The 21,093-nt window shown below is 46.9% G+C and overlaps 1 protein-coding gene across 1 annotated transcript; it reads left to right on the forward strand.

Annotated features, from left to right (window-relative positions):
• Positions 1-598: 598 nt before the first annotated feature.
• LOC142574130 (E3 ubiquitin-protein ligase MARCHF3-like) lies at positions 599-20,277 on the forward strand. The gene is made up of 4 exons (XM_075683284.1): positions 599-1,103; positions 14,494-14,603; positions 15,560-15,783; positions 19,985-20,277. The coding sequence occupies exons 1-4, from the start codon at positions 674-676 to the stop codon at positions 20,145-20,147; spliced, it is 927 nt and encodes a 308-aa protein (XP_075539399.1). The 5' UTR covers positions 599-673; the 3' UTR covers positions 20,148-20,277.
• Positions 20,278-21,093: the final 816 nt, after the last annotated feature.

Consider the following 21,093-nt stretch of genomic DNA (forward strand, 5'->3'; position numbering starts at 1 on the left):
AGGACCCTTTCAGCAACTTGGATTGGTCAGTATGCTTCCTGTGATACTGTCTCTTGCGGCATCGACACTAGCACAGTGCAATAGGAACGTATGTGATGTCATATTTAATTTTGCAAGTGAAACTAGTCTGCCATCTTAGTTTTATCGTTTTACTTTCCTTAACATAAACACAAAACCCTTAACTTTACATTTTAAAATATTAGAGCGTAAGAAATTGATGTTGAGGATGACTATTTATTTATTATCATGCTTAATTACAAAATTCTATGTCCCTATTATTTCCTTTTTACGTACTGCCCCCGATTCATGGCCGATCCCCGGTAGTGGGTTGAGCCATATCCGTAGGCACCGTACCAAACCATTTTCTTCTATCTGGTTCTTAACCATTTATGCCACGATTTAGAACCATCTTTCCTCGTGTCCTTCTTATAGGACAGCTGCCAGGCCGAAATGGTTAACGCATAATCGCCTCGGCTTTCCAACATACATTTCAAAAACGAGAAAGAGGTGCGATGTCGCGTGCGAACAGCACGTTCTGGTTGCAGCGAACGCATTCTATTTCCACGATGTTTCTTTGAGCTTCTCGAACGAGCATTCTACAGACAGGACAAACAAGGCCAAGGACAACGGCAAGCGGTCAGCCAGAACACCGACCATTGCTGCGCACTTAGTCATGAGTCGCTGCATCGCGATAGAGGACTCCCAAAACGCGTGCCTCGGGAGCCGCGGCATGAGGCCAGTTGCGCCCGCACAGTCTCGAGCCTCCGCCGTCCACTCGGACGCGGCGGACCCTCCGGCTAATTCCGTCTCCTCCTCGGTCGGAACCACGGCGGTGCCTTCCTTGACCGCTCTTGCGGCGACCGTGGTGCTTCCGATGGACGACCTGGTCACCACCGAGTCGTCCGCGAAGGAGCACTTCGGCCCAGACTCGTCTGCCCTGATGGACGAGGCTTTCCACAACCCCTGCACGGTGCACGAGATCGACCAGCCGCGTCCAATGTCGCTCGACTCGGTCAGCCTGAGCAGCGACGGCGCACCCACGTGCCGCATATGCTTCTTCGGAGGCGGGAGAGAGCCGCTGCTCGAGCCGTGCCATTGCCGTGGTGAGTGCGCCTCTTCCTCTCTCCCTCACCGCATCGTCGTTTATTTGCAGGAAGTCCCGGGCAGGATTACTTGAGTAAGGTTCAGTGGGTGTGTAACTGGCATTTCTTTCTGCAGAATTCACCACCGTATTGCAACTGAATGGTCACGTTCAGAACACGTGGGCACCTGCCCTGCCGACGACGCGATGTCGGTAGCTTCATGGATGTTGTCTAATTAGGGTCCGAGGCTATCTTCCTCAGAAAGCCCAGCCTGTTGCTGCGCAGTGAACCTATGTTCCAGGCCCACTGCGTTGGCTTAGTGGCTATTGCTTTGTGCTGCTGAGCACGAGGTCACGGGTTCGATTCCTTGCCGCAGCGGCTGCATTTCGATAGGCGCGAAACGCGAACACCCTCGTGTACTGTGCGTTGGGTGCACGTCAAAGAACCCCAGGTGGCTGAAATTAGTCCGGAGTCACTCACTACGGCGTGGCTCATTTTCAATCGCTGCATCGGCCCGTAAAACACCACAATTTATTCCAATTTTGTCAAAGGGTCAACCTGCGAAATTGGAAGGGCGTGCAGGGCGAGTTATATTATCAGAATCTTTATCCTCACCCTCACTTCTCTCTCTCTGCCAACTGATTTGTCCCTTAAAGGGAAACCAAAAAGAAAAATAATTTGAGCTGCAATAAGAATTGTCCAGGAAACACAAACGTTGATTTAAGTGCAAGTGAATAGCCCAAACAAAAGAGCGAGCGAGCGAACGAATCCGCAAGCGAGAGATAAAGCGAAAGTTATCCGTGGCCCAGTCTGACCACCGACCAACCATAAGAATGGCCGACAGAGCAAAGAAAAACAATTGACTTCAATAGATTGCCCTTCTACAGTACAAAAAAAAATCAGTACTTACTACGGGAGGAGGCCTGGTATAGTACAGTGTAGTGGATTGAGTCACCGCCTTGTTCTTCCCGCGCCAGCTCACCGCGTTGTCTGGTGCTTTGTCAGCATCTATCGGTGAAGATGGGATAAAACGTATTCTAAAACAGCTAGATGCTGAACTTGCAATTTTTCGAGAAAGGCTGTGAAAAAGAACAGCCCAGATATGTAGAAAAATAGTTTGAACTCCATGACATCAAAATAATAATAATAATAATAATAAAGGAACGGCCAATGACCTTCATATTATCTTGTAAGTTATCAAAGCATTGAAGCGAAATAAACAAATTAATGTTCTGAAAAAAAAATACTTTACCAATGTATACTCATTTAGTGTTTCTTTTTTAAAAGAAAACACGATGTATCTGAAACACTAAACCGTTATTTTTAAGAATTAGGTCGGTTTGTCAGTTACATACCACAATGAAACAAATGGAACACTATGTGTGCATGGAACCATACAGTGGTTCTTAAGCCTGTTACAACGAGTAACCTGCTGTTTCCCTGCCGCAACACTCTGCGCTGAATTAACAACGTGGACAGAATGGTTTCACAGCGGCGAATACTGGCACATAAATTTTCTATCGCACTTGTTCTCGTGCGCCGAGCCTGACAACAGGCAGGCCCAGCGGCCAGAAGAGCGAGCGCAGCCCTAACGCCAAGGACACGATACCAAGTGACGGATTCTTCCAGGAAAGGGGACTGTCTCGAGCTGCTTTATTCGCTCTCTCTTATACCGCACACAATATGTCATGTGCAAATCGGCTACTGAGAAGTGGCGTGCCGCAGAGCAATCGCATGCAACCAATGAGATAATACACCCGAAAATAGACATGTAGGAGAGCAATAAAGTAGGATAAAGCATTACGTCGCGAAACAAATCTTTCCAAGCGAACATTTCGTGAAGCCATTCCTGTCGGTATTTCTCCTTGATGTTGGCGCAACGCGTGATTTCCATGACTCACGGTATTGAGTGGGCATTTATTTATTTATTTTACCCTAAATCACACGCAGATTTACAGAGGGGAGTGGGGTACATAACAAACTGAAACAAAATATCAAATGTAATAACTTCTACAATACATACGAGGAGGCAATGGTAGGCTAACACAATAGAAAGAGGGAATAAAGGTAGGATGCGACGAACAGCGCATAAAATAAAAATACACTGCATGCATCATCAAATAAATAATTGTGTGTGGGTTGCACAAAATAGGTCTTGGTCCGAAATGGAAATGATATTGGATGGTAGGGGGGGGGGGTATTTCTAGTCATTGCATGTGCATGGGACGATAGAATAAAAGAAAGTGTTAGTGCCGCAAATAGTAACGTGCACCTTGTGGTGATGATCCAAGCGGACTGAACGACAAGATGGGGTCGTAACGAACTGAGCTTTCAAAGCTGGATGACGGTATATCTTATGTAAAAGCGTAAGGCCAGAATACATGGAGCGAACTTTCACGACGAAGTTCGGGCGGCAGAAAATCTGCCGCGGCGCGACGCCGTATGTTCGTCGGGCTGCGCTACATGGAGCGAAGACAGGCCGGCCGCCGTCGGCGACTCGCTGCGTTGTTATCAGTGTGGCTAGACGAGGCAAATGCGCTGTCGTGAAACACTTGACAAAAAAAAAACTTTAACGACAATTATTATCGCTTTTGAATTACAGAACACTCTAAAAACGCGTAAAATTTTGTTTAGAAATGATTTCTAGTCTTTTTTATGTGTTTGAGACATTCATGTGCCGATGTAGTTTAATGAAAGCGGCGATGCTATGCGTTGTGGCAGTGGCAACACTGGGCGGGTAAACAACTTTCGGCTCCTCCAACTCCGCGGCTCTGTTCTGTGGCTCAACGCGCGCGCGGCCGAAGCAAGCAGACCCGAAAGTAGCGCACGTGAGCTTGTCTAACCATGGCTGTTATTAACTTGTATTCCAGCCGCGCCGCTTTGGATTCCATGAATACGAAAAGCGGGAGACCAGCGTGAACGATAGAGCGGGATCGGGATACACGGACAAGCGGGGAAGCCTAGCCGGAAGTCGGGGCGGATAGTGAGACCTGATTGGCTCGCTTTGGGGCGCCGCTCGTTTGCCGCTTCCGGTATCGTCGCCACCCGACGAACTTTTCTGCGCCAGCTGGATCGGTGGCGAACGACGTTTTCTCCGCCGCCGCGCGTCGCGCGTACGCCGCCTATTCGTCGCATATTCGCTCCATGTATTCTGGCCTTAAGACGTCAGGCTTTGCGGCGAGAAACAAGTGACTGCATGGAAAGGATGCGTTTAATCTACGTGATACTGCTAGTGCAATTGTAGTTTGATAACATAAAACGTGATGCGTCATTCTGTATCATTTCAGGAAAATTGTTCGATTGAAAGAAGTCCCAGGTAGAGCATACATAATCAAGTTATAGGCGCACTAGTGTTTTATAGATTATTAGTTTCACGCTTACAGGAGCCCGACTAAAGTTACGTCGTAGGGGTATCCTAGCATGTCGTTACCAATGGTAATAAAGTGTTTATGTTATGTTTCCAGCTTATATCAATAAGATGTTATATGAATTTTCAAGTATTTATAGGATTTAACAGATTCTGGAGTAGCGATATTTAGGTTATATATAGCAGGAGTTCCGTTAGTACATTAAATGCGTAAAACTTTGCATTTGTTAATGTTTAGTACCATATGCCAACTTCTGCCCCAACGAGCAATATAACAGATATCAGATTGCAGAAGAATAACGTCTAGGTCATTTGAAGTTTCGCGGTAAACGACACAGTCATCTGCAAGGAAGTAAGTTGAAGAGCTTAAAGAATCAGATAAGTAATTAATATAGATGAGGAAAAGTAGAGGACCGAATACAGAGCCTCGGGGCATGCCGGAGGTAGCAGGAGACGATGGTGATGTAGAATGATTGGCAACAACGTACTGTGAGTGATTAGGTAAAAAGAACTCAATCCAAGTGAGAGTTCTGCTGTCAGCGCTTACGCTCCTAAGCTCGTGGAGTAATAGGTGGTGTTTAATTTTATCGAAAGCCCTCGAAAAGTAAAAAAAAAAGATATACACCATCTATCCAAGTGCCACGGTCCAGAATGGCGTGTAAGGAATGTGAACATTCGAGCAGCTGCGTTTCACATGAGAACGATTTCCTTAATCCATGCTGTGTCTCGCTAAAGAAGGAGTTGGATTCTAAGAAGGTGTCTAGATTAAATAAGATGATATGCTCCAGAATCTGACATGGTATGTAAGTGGGAGAATTAGGTCGGTAATTAATGACGAATTGTTTGCTTCCTCATTTATATAATGGAACACAGGGCTCCATGCACGTTATACTGCACATTGATCCAAAGATTCTTGAAATATTTTATACAAGAAAACAGTTGAGCACAGTTTTGTTTCCTTAAGAAATCCAATTAATATTATCGACTACCACAAGCAGATGACACTCAAAGTGATTCCAGCAATTTTACAATGCCAGGGGCTTCGATCTGTATTGGAGACATAGGTAAATAATCGCGCATTCACAAAGACGCTGACGTGCTAGTATAGACAAAACTGAAAAAAATTTCGCACGAAATTTTCGTCGAAAAGTGTTTCGCATTTCCCCGCAGATACGGGAAGGCCATCAGTGTCAACAAGCACAATTTCACTGTCGTTAGTATTCGTTACAGTTTCCCAAGCTTGCTCGGGTTACTGACAACCATTGAAGGTAGGACATTTGATAGGAAGTTATTTTCAGCGTCTGAAATTGCTAATGAATAAGCTTGTGTTGCAGATTCCTAAGCACGCCAGCGTTCACTAGTGCCTTGAAATTTAGCCCCGCGGGACAGGCGCTTCATTTTTTTTTAGAAAGTCGCTTCAAGTGTGTATTATACCAAGGTGCTGAGCAGCTTACAGGTATGAACTTCTGACAAATAAAAACTCTGCTAAGTTCATAAATTTTGTTTACAAGCAGATCCCAGTTTTCCTGTGAGGTTCTATGATCGAAATCACATAAGTGTCGAAAAAGAAAAGACGCTGTTTCGCCCGACAGGCGAAGTACACTGTAAATGGAAATAACTCCCAGGTGGGAGTATATTGCTTGTCCTCTAGCGACACCCTGGTTGGGAGTTTATTATGCTCCGTATGATCGGAGTAGAATTTTTACTCCGTGCGAGCGGAATTTTTGCGTGGAACCATGGAAGTTGTTTTTCCGTCTTTTTAAATTTTTTTTATTTGCACTGGACGGAGCTTTTTCGAGGTGCAACGGGAGTATAAAAAAGGTACCGTGTTAGCATGCGTGAAGATATTACATTACATTTTTATTTCAATATACGCACAAGAACGCGTCCAATGCAACGATGCAAGTCAATGAAAGAACATAAATCATGACGTACATAAACATGCAGAACTCTAAAAGACATCCAACTTACACGCGACACACAAGAAGCAACGCTGCCGGTATATATAGCCACGATACTGTGTGCCTCAAACCGCCTAGTGAGCTGCTGCGCTTTCTTCGTAATTATTACTCACATGCTCGCTCATACGAGATCTGCCTCTCTAAAATTAACAGAAGACCTTAATCAACACGAAACTCTTAATTCAAAATAGTCAGAAAAAAGTTAATTGCGTAGTTTTTTACTATTAACACGTCATTCTGTGAGTCTTGGAGTGACTTCGCACACCGCTGGCGTTCGCGGGCAAAAAGTAGTGCGCTAGCTACAGTAAGCAAGAAAAATGTAAGTGCGTGTGCTTCATGGCAAAATTACCTTTGTGCAAAATAGTGGTAGCGTAGCAAGAATTTATTAAATGTGAGCATGACCCGCAACAACCGACGTAACACTGAAAAGCGCGCAGTCATACATTTTTCTGGACTGCACTACTTGCTCAGCGTCCAAGCAATTTCTCTCGGCTGTAAAAAGGAGCTACATCGCTGATCTGCCGAGCGAATCCTCCAACGCGGAGCCAGCAGGCATGCTTCTAAATCAGTGTCTGGGATAGAGCATAATGTTAATGCAATATCGGAAACAACTACGTGACCAACACCGAAATACGCGATAACAATTCAATTCACATCGCTCAGTAAGCTTTATTTATAATACGCATACTTACGCTCCACCGTTTTTCTTGGGCGAGTATATCCGTACACATATACATAAAAACAGTTGCTTGCAGTCCGGTCTTTCTAACTGGCCACACAGCGCCGCAAAGAAATTCGAGCATGACATTCACGTGCGACTAACACGGACGTGGTCGCTTGAACAGTGGATGCTGTTGCCATTGCTACGCGATCCTTTCAAACAATCCACCGGCCGTTCTCAGCATGTACTCACAAGGACACACAAGTCGCATTTCACGTACTGAAGAACACAAGCGACCGTCATGCAGCACGAAAACATAGAACATGAGCCGACATGACGAGTCAGTGAGCAGCTTCGAGGAATACCTAAGCCTTTTTCCTCACTTGAGAACGCTGCTCTTGCATTCATCGTTGTCAGCAAAGGGACCACACCTAACGCACTTGAAGCTGAGATACAGTGAGTTTCAGGCACGCCTATAACGCTTTCTGGAAGAAAATAAGGGAAACAAATCGACGAAAAGCTGTAACGGAACGACACTTCACAGATGTAAAGAAACCGTCAGCTATAAGCACGCCGACTCTGCCGAACGCGCCCAGTCGCTGGCGCGGCGCACAGCCTCATGGGAAGTGCCATGTGACCAACCGGTTTCGGCGGTGGGGAGTTTTTTAAAACTGCCTGTCGGGTTTTCACAGGAGAACAAGACTCTAAAGCGGAGTAAAATCGCGTCTTGTCGCCATAATCCTCCCGCAACTAGCCAACGGAGTGAAACGAGGGACTGGCGCTGTATTGCTCCCATATATCGGAGTAATTCGAGGATGGGAAGTTTTAGGGCATATCGCCTGTTAAAAACTCCCCGGTTGGTTTATTTTCGTTTACAGTGTACCTTTTGCTATAGCACATTAGTAGATAGCTATACGAAGTAACGATAATAGTTTTATTGTCCGTACAAACTTGTAAACATTGGCTTACTAACTAAATTAACAATTATATATATGTAAGCGCGACTGAACGAGGACGTCGAAAGAAGCCGACACACAGAGACAGCGCTGTCTTTGTGTGTCTGCTTCTTTGTACGTCTTCGTTCAGTCGCGCACACATTCTATCGTGGGTTCAAACCAACTGGCCCGCCAACGTATTTTAGCTAAATTAACAAGCACGGTGTCGCGGGCGCACAGGTAAAGCTGCACACATCTCGCTCGATGAGCGCCGAAACTCGCCGTCAACATGCTGGAGTGAAGAATCGCGGAAGCAGCAACGAGCGAATTGACGTTCGTGCTGTCTCTCGGTTCAACGCGAAATAAATGTGGAAATCACAGCGCATATGGCGCTACCGGCAATACCCGCCCTCTGCAAACATCGCAGATGGCTTTCAAGATGAGTCCCGCGCGGGCTCGCACTTTCGGCATGTCGCAGATTGCTTTCAAGATGCGGCGCCGGTACGGCTATGCCGTAAGCAGCAATGGCCGGAGAAGACCCCCACCCCCCACCCCGTTTCCTTTTCTCACCCCCATGCCTTGCGCATGTAAGGAGAGGGCGCGCTTCCGGGCCTAAATCCCTTTAAACTTCGCAAAGTAGCGACACTCTGCTCCTCCGCGTTCACTCCTTCTCGTTTTTCCTCTTTCACGCTCACTCCTCGACCGTGGAGGCACCTACACTGCTCGCGCGTAGCAACGGCGCCAACATGCACTCCTCGCCACTCCGTAGACGCTTCTCGAGCAAAAATGGCGCTGATGTACGCGCGAGGATCCACGTGATGCTATTAGGTCAATAGCGACGCGGCGTCGGCCTCGACCAGAATGCGTGAGGAGGCGGCATTCTTCAAAGGGTGCCGCTACTTTACGAAGTTTAAGGGGCCTTATCCAGACCGCCTTCCTCTCTCGCAGACTCGAGACTGAGCCGCGTTCGCCGGTTCACCCTCGCACGCTTTCACTCGGACATACAACATAGGCGCATTGGGACGATTTTATCGCCCTTGGACTTAGTGAGCAACCACACGGCGACGGCAGAAATGCGCCTGGAGTGCCCATATAATTGCTATTTCAATAAAAGAGACATATTGCGGTTCATTGCTTCGAAGTTTGTGGCGTTGTAGTCGTAGATGACCTTGCGTTTCTTAGTAGCGGCAAACGTGCTTGTTTATGTAAAAGTGTAACAGGCAGTAATTGCCAAGACCAAGAAAAGAAGACAGTGAATGAATAATTCCGGGCATTGTTGCGAAGGTCAAATCAAGAATTTGCGATGAAGTACACTGGTAACACGAGTTGGAATAACCACCGAAAAACTATTTCGTTCCCGGTAGTCTTTAGCGCATGTGTACTTCTTCGGCAGCCCTGCCGTAGATGTGCCTGCAGAGTGAGAGGCCTAGAGCCTACCCCGCCCGCTAACGTTACGATCACGTGTTGGGCCGACTCGTCTGGCTTCGGCCTATTTTCGCAATGCTCACTCCTAGTTGTCTCCTTCCTATGTGAAAGTAACAATTATCTGAATCGAGCCAGAGCTACCGTGCACTAAGTCGGTGTGATGTGCGTACAGCGGATGGCAGTACGACATAGCAGCACTCTTTTTGGTTTTATTACATTGCTGCCGACCCCGTAATGACATAATGGTGCCAGTATTTCGCGAATGCGCAATAAATTGTGGCCTCCTTTTGTACGACCCAGCGCGCCAAATGTGTGTATGTAAGTATTTGCACGTGTCCGTCAGCCTGGTGTGGTAGTCCAGTCGCAAGCAACATAACAAGTGTTATCACGGAAATCTGAACGCATACCGCATCTGTTCTTTCCCCTATTATCTTGCAGTTGACCACATCGGGCACAGGATATACTTCGTATACTCCCAGCTCGCATTTTTGTCAGAACGCCCTGCGCCTTTCTCACGTTATCTCCTTTCCTCACCTGTCGTTTAAAGGTTTAGGTTACAACGTAAAGCTATTCGAAGCTTTTCTATTCCACTTCTGCAATCAGCCCTCCATGGCTGCTGAAAAAATTTTGGGCCACCCCCACTTCGCCTGTCTGTCACGCGGAGTCGCGAAAACCACGAAAACGCCCGATTTTACACGACATGTGCACACTGATTATGCACGAGTAGACCGACCGAAACAAAGATAATTATATCTGATTCGACGCATTTTTAACCATTAGCCCTCTGCTATTGCTCAAAAGCTTTTGGACCATGCCAAATTCGCCTGCCGATCACGTGACGTCACAAAACCGCAAAATCTCACTGCGTCAAAGTGACGTGTACGCGTGAAAGGTACAATAATGCGCCGAAGAAGACTAAATTTGCCTCTGAATAGCCCGAGACTGCCCCGTTCCGAAAGCAATAGAAGATGGCTGCTCGCCGACCACTCTGGCTACTCCGAGCTGCCGAGGAACACGGATTTATTTAAGTGTAATAACTTTATTTCTTGCATGGCAGTGTAACTTTATCGAACCCTTTCAGCAGGTACACGACATTGCTCTACCAAGTCTTCTTTGCTGAGGATTCGTTTTAGTGGCATTTTTAACCTTCCGTTGCCCGCCGCCGCGATTTTTGGCCAGTCACAGCAAGCTAATAACGAGAAGCGGACCAATCGCAGATGCCGGCGCCACCCTCCTTATCCGGTTATCTACTATCACTGTGCTAGCTCTGCTCCATCGGTACCCTCTCCGTTTGACCGTGCAACTCGCCTCTTGTCAGCCAATTAGATAAGAAAAACCTCTCAATATAAGCAGTAATATTCGCTTCGAAAGCAACCAAAGTGACCTCCTATAAACGTGGAGCGCGTTTGCTTGGCCTTTTCAAACAAGGCTGTTGGTTGACGCCAGATGCTTGGCGTCAGTGGTTCCACAAGTTTGACTTCTGGAAATTGGAATAAAAGCAGATTGGAATTGTTTCACGTTATAGCGCCCATATCTATGGCGTGCCGATCACCCTGTGTCTTCGATCACGGCACCGACTCGCCCATATTTGATGTGCCGTGATCCCCCACCTAATTTCCATTGCGTGTAGAAGAATCGATGTAAATGCACACCCTACGCCAGGAGGCCATGGTCAATATATATTGGTGGGTGTTCTCAATTCGTCGAAATTAAATAATGTATAAACAGTAGATTAACGCAAGTTCAAACAATTCATTACTCATACCTTGGTTACACGGTATGAAGGTATCTACTAAAAAAAAGCGAGATATTTTCTCAGTTCTTCCCTGCGGGTAACGGCTACCAGCACCCACGGCAGCAAAGCTGGTGTAATGTTGTCACCAAAGCTGGTCCTATTTTGGTGGCCGCACTTTCTCAGTAGACTAAACAGCCATTTCTTTTCGTCATGCTATTTTTTATTATTTTGTCGTGTTATAAGCAGCATAGGACGGTTAGGAGAGTACGGTGCAAAGCAGAAACTGGCGACGACCGCTCGGTTGAAATATGTAGCAAGTGCCTCGCTGATATCACTTCCGGCTTCTACAGTGCTGGTGGAAAAGAGGGAATGCTTACGAAGCTATGCTATTGGGTGACATCTTTTGTGACAGTCAGTGGGTTGTGGGAGTGCCACGTAAGTAATGCTGCGACGGGGGCTAGTTGCTCAAACATCATTGCCAGTCCGCGCTACTTAAGACGTAATAAAGGGCTTGTTAGGTACGACAAGAAACCGACAAGGTGCCGCGTAAATCTTAACGCTTAGTAAGCTTGTTCGAACAAATTTTAACAGCGTCTTCTTTTAAAGAGGTCTGAGTTCATTTACAAAACAAAAGTGTCGAAATGACTGCTCAGCTTCTCGAGCAGTGTATCTTGTTTGCATTCTTCACACATGGAGTAGCCGCTTGCTTAAGCTGCGTTTTATTTTATACAGGTTTTTGAGGTCAAACACCGCGCTGCGCTCCACGTGAGTCAGCATTCCGCTAAATTAGACTGGCACGAGGAATGGGTTACGCGAAATGCAAAGATCCGCACGCAGGCTTTCTTACATATCTGACTTGCCCTAACCAACATGACCACGTTTTCGCTAGTATAGGCAGTACAGGCCTGTCAGAGCGGAGGAATGCGTTGTGAAAACTCGGAAGAGTTGTTGTGGAGGCAGGAATGACGTCACTAGTCTGCATGTTGACGCCGTAATTATAGCCCGAGGTCAGCAGTCTTTCCTGCGAGAGACGAGGCGCGTGGAGTAGATCACTCACCGGTTTTGCACATTGTTCGTTGCCGATTGACTCGGTGGACGAGCATGAAATGGTTCTGTGCCACAATATCAGGCTGCACACAAAGGCACCGGAGTGGAGGCGATCTACTGGCAGAGCGATTTGCTTGAGTTCAGTCACCACGTTTGTCCGCGCACTTATATCTGCTATTCGGCGCGTTGCGTGAATGTAAGACTTTTTCGGGTTTGAGTCGCCGGAACACTCGTTTACCGAGGTTATCCAATAATAGAACGAAAGGTAATGTGCATCTGGCTTACGATATCTTCGCAGTCACTTTAACCGGGCGTTGTTCTGACTTCAAATAGGTTATCGGAGCAGGTTAGGAACACCTAGCTTGGATATCAATCTTTTCCTATATATTTGAGTGCACGAAGCTAAGAAGTCACATGCAGCATGTAGAAACTCCCACGGTGATAGCTGAACGGGCGTATATACAAAGTGTTTCACGTAACTTCAACCAATAATTAAAGAAAAAGTGGCAAACCGCAGCTGGATGACACCAACGACAGGTGGTTGACACCATCATGTGGCGCTCCTGAATACATTCTTTTATATTCCGCTTAATTAGGCGATTTACTGACATTAATTATTGAATTTCTTGTATATTTACTTTAGGGTCAAGTGTGTTTCGTTACGTTGTAGTGGGGGTTCAGGAACGGCCGACCCAATTCTTTATGGCAACATGCATGCAACGTGGTGATGTTTTTCGACGTTTAAGGAAATCCTGGGAAATGTGAAAGAAACCCGCGGTGACTGCACTCATGCGCTATCGTATCGCAGCGCTGTCAACCATGCTTCAAGCCTATCGCTTGTGAGGTACGACAGCGCTTCCTTTCCGTGTGCCACCGTCAAAAGATGCCGACGCACTGTGAAGCCGATGCCTAGAGCCGTGGCCGCTCGCTTCGCCACGGTCCGCGGGCACGGTTCTTTCACCCGTAGCACGCTTGATAGCGTGGCGATATGATAGCGCAGGAGCGCCGTCGCGTGTGCTCATTTCACATTTGGCGGGCTTTTCTTCAACTCTGAAAAACATCACACAGGATGTACGTTGCCAAGGGAAATTGGAACGGTTGTTTCTGAATCTCCTCTACAACGTAAGGAAAGACACTTGGCCCTCAAGTGACTATGCACCATTTTACATAATTGATCTTTGCTATTTAACTAATTAAACGGAATATAAAGATAAATCATATAAGGAGCGCCACGTGCCGACAAATCCTATGTGGTTGGTTTCATTCGGTTGCGGTTAACCGCTTTCTTAAATTCATTGGTCGAAGTTACGTGAAACACCCTTATACTTAGATTGGCGTTACACAGATCAACGTTCATGAGACGCTTCGCTCGCATGCTGCCTGGTCGTGTGTGAAAACCTGAGACAGAGTTTACAGCGCTCGCAGCTCGCAGCTTTGAAAGGTTTCAGTGCACAATAACAATAGCTCAAGCCGCCTTAGGAGCTCTAGCGTTCCGGGAAGGGATCGCAAATTTTGACGGAAAACCTCTCCTCAGCATTTTTTTTTCTTTACGACGCAAGCGCCGTCGGGAACGGAGCAGTTGATTTTCTTCTTTTTTTTTTTTTGCCAGAGGTTCCTATATATAGGATGTCTAATAGCGCACTTTTTCGTTCTGAGAGAATGCATCGGAGGTCTCACGCGTCAGGAAGTCATGTGGGCAGCCTCACGTTTTACTTATTGCAAAGTGTTCTCTGCTGTGCCAGCGCACTGCGCCGTCTGTAGCCAGTTCCATAGTAGCGGTGTTGTCAAAGATATCCGTGCGTTCTGGCACGCTATGAAAAAAGCACGTGGCACGCTATGAAAAAAGCACGTAAATGGGCTGCTTATCGCAAGGTACATATGAGTATCTACCACCCGAACGTAATGAGAGAGAGGTAGCGCATCCAAGCTGATTTAGCGTACCCAAAATAGCTGCACAGAACCTACGCAAACAAGCACGTTTCGCGTTCATCTGCACCTCTTTCTTGTTTCAAGTTTTGCACGTCCAGCCGGTAGCGTCCACAAACCTTGAGACCCCTAATTAGCACCGCGTTATATCTGCCGAATATTGCAGGTCTGCGTGCTGGATGGAATTCCTCACAAAATACGAATTCAAAATGATGGAGAGGTCTATACTCCTATCGGCGCTCTTGCGATATTGGCAAGAACGTGAAATAGCTATGTCTGTATAAATAAATAAACAAAGCAGCTATATAGCACAATTTCAGGTTCAGCGAATCTGTTTGCATTGTTTCTTCGCAGGAACAATCGGGTTCGTCCACAGGGAGTGCCTTGAGCTGTGGATTCGGCGCACGGTGAACCCCCAGTGCCAGATCTGCCACTTCCAGTATACTGTCAAAAAGGAAGCAAAGGTAAGCTTACAGATAACTTCCGTCTATAGTCACCATGGATTCGAACGTACAATTCGTCGTCGCGATTTTGATCTCGAAGGTGGCTTTCCAACACAGCTTAAGTCTTGCGTTGACGGCGTTAACGATGGCAATATTTCGCAGCAGTAGATGCGAAAGCAGCTTCTTTTTAAGCGCCAACGGTGACTGAGTACATACCACACTTGCAATATATCTTATCCCTGTTTACGTGCTGTCCCAAGTTCTAAATGCCTGACAGAACTTCACTACGTCACCTCCCCGCCGTAACAAAAGTGAGGAGCCAAGTATGTTTTAGCGGCGGTGCACCCAAACGTGGTCGTTTCCAATGAAATGTTCAGAAGGGACGCACACAAGTGCCGGTATACCACAGTACCACAAGTTGTTCTACTCACTCTCGTTCGTACGTGCTTGTTACACCTCCTTAACATGCGAGCCGAGTTCCTGTGGCATTGTTTCAAACATTTTTGACGTTGTTCACATCATAGTCCTGTCATCTGCACTGCTCATTAAAAACCATTCGCAATCTTGCCTACAAAAGCTTTCTCACATGCAATACTGTCCTTGCCCTCTTCCGTGCAACCTTTCCTCTTTAGAATATAGAAAGACTCCAGTCATGAAAATGGATTTCTTAAACCCGCCATTCTGGAGCCAGCTCCGCTCCTTTCTTAATAGTTAACACTGGGCGCGGTGGCGGAGAGGAGGTTTTAGATGGCTCCCATAATAGGAGGGAGGGTATGGAAGGAAGATTACCAACGCTGTGTATGGTAACCTTCCTTTGCGTAACCTTTCCGAGTGCCTGTCAAGGTCAACGATCAATGTTTAGTAAATCTACTTTTTGGTTAGTGTTATACATATATTCCCAACTGTCCCAATCAGACGGGTAATCATGCCGAAATCTTTTGTTTCCAACCTTTCCTCTGTGTTTTTTTTTTCTGCAGCCGGCATGGCGCTTGCTGTCGGATGCTGAAGCCCGCCGCGCAGTGCTCGGTTACCTGGTACTGGGAGCCCTCTTCGTCATCAGCACTGCCTTCGTTTTTTCGCTGGCCTGGTTGTACGCGGTGCGCCTTCCTGCCCGGGTAGGGAATAGCATGGCCGCCGTGGTCGTAGTGCTGCTTTCAGTGCTGCACCTCCTGTGGCTCTATTTTCCCTTCGTCAGCTTCGTGTGAGTAAGAATAATCGAGTGAATGCAGCAGGTGCGAAGAGCTGCGTGGTAGTTTGTGCCGTGTTTTTAATGCACACCATTCTTCTCCGCTGGTGCAGTCACTTCTTTTGCGAGTGAGGGGCGGGTGTTTAAGTTCTGAAGTCTAAAAGATAACGTAGCGCAGGGGCGACTGGCTATGTGCACTGGGTATGTGCTCTATTTGGTTTTAGTTTGCTTTCCATCTGATTTTCTTGCCATTAGAAACGTTCTTTCTTACTTGTTATAAATATATTAACACCTTACATCATATCATCTCTACGAAACCGTTTTCTATGCAACGGTTACATTTTATTGCGATAGCAGTTATGTGGACACTTCAAGCGCATTTCTGTCGCCGCCGTCTGCGTCGCCGTGACGTTTCGTATGACTGAAAGCGTGTTAGGGTGCGCCGGCGAACGCCGTTCTATCTCGCGTGCGCGAGCGAGGAACGCTGCCCGCATGCATGCCCTCTCCTGTGGCTAGCGAGGCGGTGGTGCCAGGTGAGAGAGGAGGGACGTTCTTTTCCGGCGGTTGCTAGGGTGCCTTGATGTCCTCCTCGCCCACCATTCCGTACAGAGTGGAGGCAACCGCGGTGTCTACTTGGCCACGCGAACCGCGGACGGCATAGTAGACGTCTTTGGCGGACGCCGCAGGGACGCGATGCCGGCGCTCCTGTGCGACGTGGCCAAAGTGCGCGCCCACGCGGGCTTCATCTTCAAATTGATCTACGATGTTTGCAGAGTGTGCGTAATGTCGGTAGCTTCGTATGCGCTGTGCTTTGGTCGTTTAGTTCGCATTGAAGCGACAGATGCACGCAGGTCAATTGGTTCGCGGCTGCCTGCCGCGATTTATATCTCCAGCTTTTTCACAGACAGCCTCCGCTGTCGTCGAGCGAGATGTGTTCGTGTTCCTATGGGTGGGCAGGACAACCCGGACGAAGGACGAGAGGAAGTACACAACACGAGCGTGTTCTGTACTTCCTCTCGTCCTTCGTCCGGGTTGCGCTGCCCACCCATAGGAACATGTTCAATCACCAACTCGCCCAGCTTGCCGTCTTAATGTGTTCATGTTTTGCCGGTGCGCGTGTGACAGCGTGCTGGTTAATTTACTTAAAACACGTTGGCGGGGCTAGTTGGTTTGAATCCATGATAGAATGTGTAAGCGCGACAGAACAAGGATGTTGGAAGAAGCAGACACACAAAGACAGCGCTGTCTCTGTGTGTCTGTTTCTTTCTACGTCGTCGTCGACTCACGCTTACACATTCTATCATTGTGAATTTAGTTCGTAAGTGAACGTTCACAAGTTTATACGGCCGATAAAACTACTATCCTTACTTCGTACAACTATCTACTAATTTCCTATCACAAACGGTGCTTCGCCTTTCGGGCAGAAGTGCGAATTTTTTCCTGCAACCGTTAGCTTCAAATCGCAAATGTTTCGCATTACGCGGACGCTACAGTTCAATCGGCCAAACTGATTTTTTTTTAACTCTATTTGCGCGTGCATACATGACCGCAGAACAAATAGCTGTGTAAAAGTGGTTCTAGCTTCACACTAGGCTTATGTTTCCCAAACTATCATTTCTTTTTGCTTTTCTCCCACTGGAAAAAAAAATACGGCTGCCATTTCGTAATCAAATGTTGATATTTTTACACAAGTTTACCACTAGTGCACGAGGAGAGATCTTTTAGTGTTTAAAAACCAACGGCATCAAAATGTAGAACCGCGTAACAACCTAGCATAACGTGTTGCTGATGTAGGGCAGAGTCTGTGGAAAAATTTGCAATTTAAATATGAGTTGATACTTCACAATGCACTGGCAAATGGGAAAGGTTATTACACATACACTGAAGAAACTTCTCCATTAGAGGTTGCTGGAAGTGACGCACGACCCAGAACGTTGATAACCAGCGCGGCTCCTTCGCATGACATCCGAAATCGGCCGACGCATGCGGCTGCCTGCTACGCACTGAAAAATCTCCCAGGTGACTTTTTGGGAATGACTTCATATCCGCGGACCACAAGGCGCACTCGTCTGCTAAGGTGACATTTAAACGCTGCTAATAAGAAAATTGGACAATTGTCAGCTCTACAATTTTGCTATAAGGTTTCTTCGAGAGTATATAAGATTAACTTATAACTACATTTACCCAAAGTGAAGTTTCTTTATAATTGGCGGCGAAGAAAGCCCTGAACTAATTAACACGTTCAGCAAGACATCCAAAACGTCGACGCTTGCGAAAAAGGAAGCTGACTACTTCATGGAACGCAGACAGTCGGAAGTCACTAGACTGCGGGAATTCAGTTGCTCTGCAGCAGTCACTAACGTCGCAGGCCGTGTGCTACCGGATTCGACCAGGTTAATTGCTTAGTACACTCATAAAAGTGAAGTTACGAAACAGCTAGTAATTAAATTATTGTATAAGCCACTGAAGATGATTATGAAAGTCAGCGCTAGCTCTCTTGCGTAACCCGCAGCATATCCCCATGTCGCCCGTGAATCACGAAACCTTGTGGCCACATCAGCGGTCGCAAAAATTGGCAACCTCTCTGCACCCACTATGCCGAATGATACCATGAAACACTATACATTTTCGTCATTCGCGGCTCACAAATACAAACTCCGTAGCAACCCCCGCCATCCCTACATCCTGGGCGCAACTACGTTGCGATGTATATTCATCAAGCGGCCGTGCTCGACGTGGAGGTGCGTGTTGCCGATGGGGTGCTTTCAGCTAGCGCGTACGCCAGCCAATAAGGTGCCTTGGTCTCTCTTCCTCCTTCCCACCTGCGCCTTCCTCCTCCGCTGTTGCCGTTTTTATTGTGCGAGATCAGCTGACAAACATTCAAAGCATGCGAAGTAGAAATAGAAAGTGAATTGCCTCAATAGATGTATCTTTAGCTTGTCGTGGGGCTTATTACTTTGTTACTAGCTCGGTGCTAGCCGGGACATGTAAAAGCTAGCATTTACACTTTAATTACTAGCCAGAAAGGCTTTTGTATCCGCCATAGGCCAACAAGCGCCTCCTCCACACAGTTCCACACGAGGGCTATATGCAGCCACGGAAAAAACCCATCAAACTATGGATGCGCAGAAGCGCCTGTGCGCTCTGCCTGTTGACGTAATGTTAATTGGACCAAAAATTACATTGCCATACTCAAAAGCGGCCACGACAAAATCACCGCGACGTATTCGGTAATATCTCTATGAGATTATATTGCAATTGATCAAGGTAGCATGACGCCATGGATAGAAGTGAACCGGCCTTGCGCAATCTAGGAGGCGTTGGTTGAGCTCCGTGATCTAGTTCCGATCTCACAGAAGTACTTCTAATTACGAACCACAGCGTGTTATTTTTTCAATGTCATCACACAGGCGGGCCGCGGTAAATTTCTTCCCCCCCCCCTTTTTTTTTTGACCACGCGAAGCAGTGCACTTTCAACTAATTCTATGTTCCGCTTACTACTTGTGCCCGTGACCAACGATATACCAAGTTTTACGATATTGTAGAAAGTGTTTTAGGAGACAGCAATTGCTAACTCTTGCCTCCTAGCATCGCGGTACTCATAAATTATTACAAATATGCGTACCTACCGGCCTTTTATGCAAATTATACTGTCTTCTGTGTTGCATGCGAATATATAGAAACATTGTGTCATGCGGGTAGTATATGTACAATAGAATTCAATTTTGACGCCCTGCTTCTCAAAGGTTTACTGCTGTGTTGGTATGTCTGGAGTATCTTCCGAAGGGTTATAAGATCACTACGGGCTAATACAAGTGTCTATTATTGGTTTTCTTAATGAACAGGCAAAGCCCGCATTGTTTTCGATACTCTCTCAACTGCATGCTTTCTTATGGACAACATACGCGCACAATAATAAGCGACATATATATCGACAGCCAGTAGTTTTTCGTTTGGAAATTCCCGCAACCCGCCGTGGTTGCTCAGCGGCTATCGTGTTGCGCTGAAGCACGAGGTCGCGCGATTGAATCACGGCCACGGTGGCCGCATTTCAATGGGGGAGAAATGCGAAAACACCCGTGGACACGGATTTGCGCACACGTTAAAGAACCCCAGGTGGTCCAAATTTTCGCAGTCCCCCACTATGGCGCGCCTCATACGCGGATCGCGGCTATGTAAAACCCCATAACTGAGAAATAACCGTGGACCATTGCAGGTACTCTATCAGAGCGTACAAGAAATGGCAACGGAGCAGCGCCTCCTTGAAGCTTGTGCTGGGAGCCGGCGAAAACAGGAGGAGACTCTGGTCGTTCTTCGGCTCCCAACGGGCCGGCAAGGGAACCCAAGAACCCGTGATCTCCTCTGGCAGCGCTCAATGAAGACGCCAGTGGAAGCACTCGGATGCAGAATTGCGCCAGCCAGTGCGAGCAATGTGGTTCTACTAAAGTAGTTTTTTGGGCAAGAAATTAAAAGAGGACCTGCAAACCCATTCGCGCTTCCATTCACGTTCATGGAGAGACCGATATCTGTGTCCTGGGGCGGCTTGCGCACGTTACTCAACCACATGCTAAATCTGCGAACAAGACACTTCAGGGTAATCATTCCTGGTCATGCAAGACGTCGGGACTAAGTCTAGCAACCTCGGGTGTCAAACATTTGGTCCTATTGGTTCCAGCAGGCATGTATGTAATAAGAGCAAGAGCTGTGAAAGGTGGATGCAAGAAATTGAGCTAGATTCCCTCTAGTTCTCTCTTATAATCTTGTTTTCTAGTATTGACGATGTGTTTCATAGAGTGTTGGGGAGAATGAGGTCAGGGTGCTAATAACGACTATCGACTTGCTTGCATAATTTTACCTAGATAGGCAATAAATCCCACCTGTTATTTCTCGACATTTCCATGTAAACTACATGCTTTTAGAATAAGTTCCAAGTATAACTGAGAGTCGGCCTAGCTGGAACAGATTCATGTTAAAACTTTTTGTGCGCAAACAGGGACGAAGAATAGGGGCAACACAAGGACGAGCGCTTGTGTTGCCCCTATTCTTCGTCCCTGTTTGTTTGCGCACAAAAAGTGTTAAGTTCCAAGTGTGGAGTCAGCGTCTAAAACTAAATCAAGTCCAAGTCAAAAAGGGTCCGTGAAAATTTTATTTCGCCACGCAGACCTATATTCTCCGGGTACTTTAGGCGAAACTTGAAAGGCAACAAGTAAATTTGGAGCCGCATTCTGCCACGGCACTGCACGAGCGGCTTTAGTAGCGCCACTGGGTGATCAACAACCAAACACCACCTTCGTTCCTTTCGCGTTGTCATTTATCACTGTGCTT

Source organism: Dermacentor variabilis, chromosome 3 (genome assembly GCF_050947875.1).
Source record: "Dermacentor variabilis isolate Ectoservices chromosome 3, ASM5094787v1, whole genome shotgun sequence".
In the NCBI taxonomy this organism is placed as follows: domain Eukaryota; kingdom Metazoa; phylum Arthropoda; class Arachnida; order Ixodida; family Ixodidae; genus Dermacentor; species Dermacentor variabilis.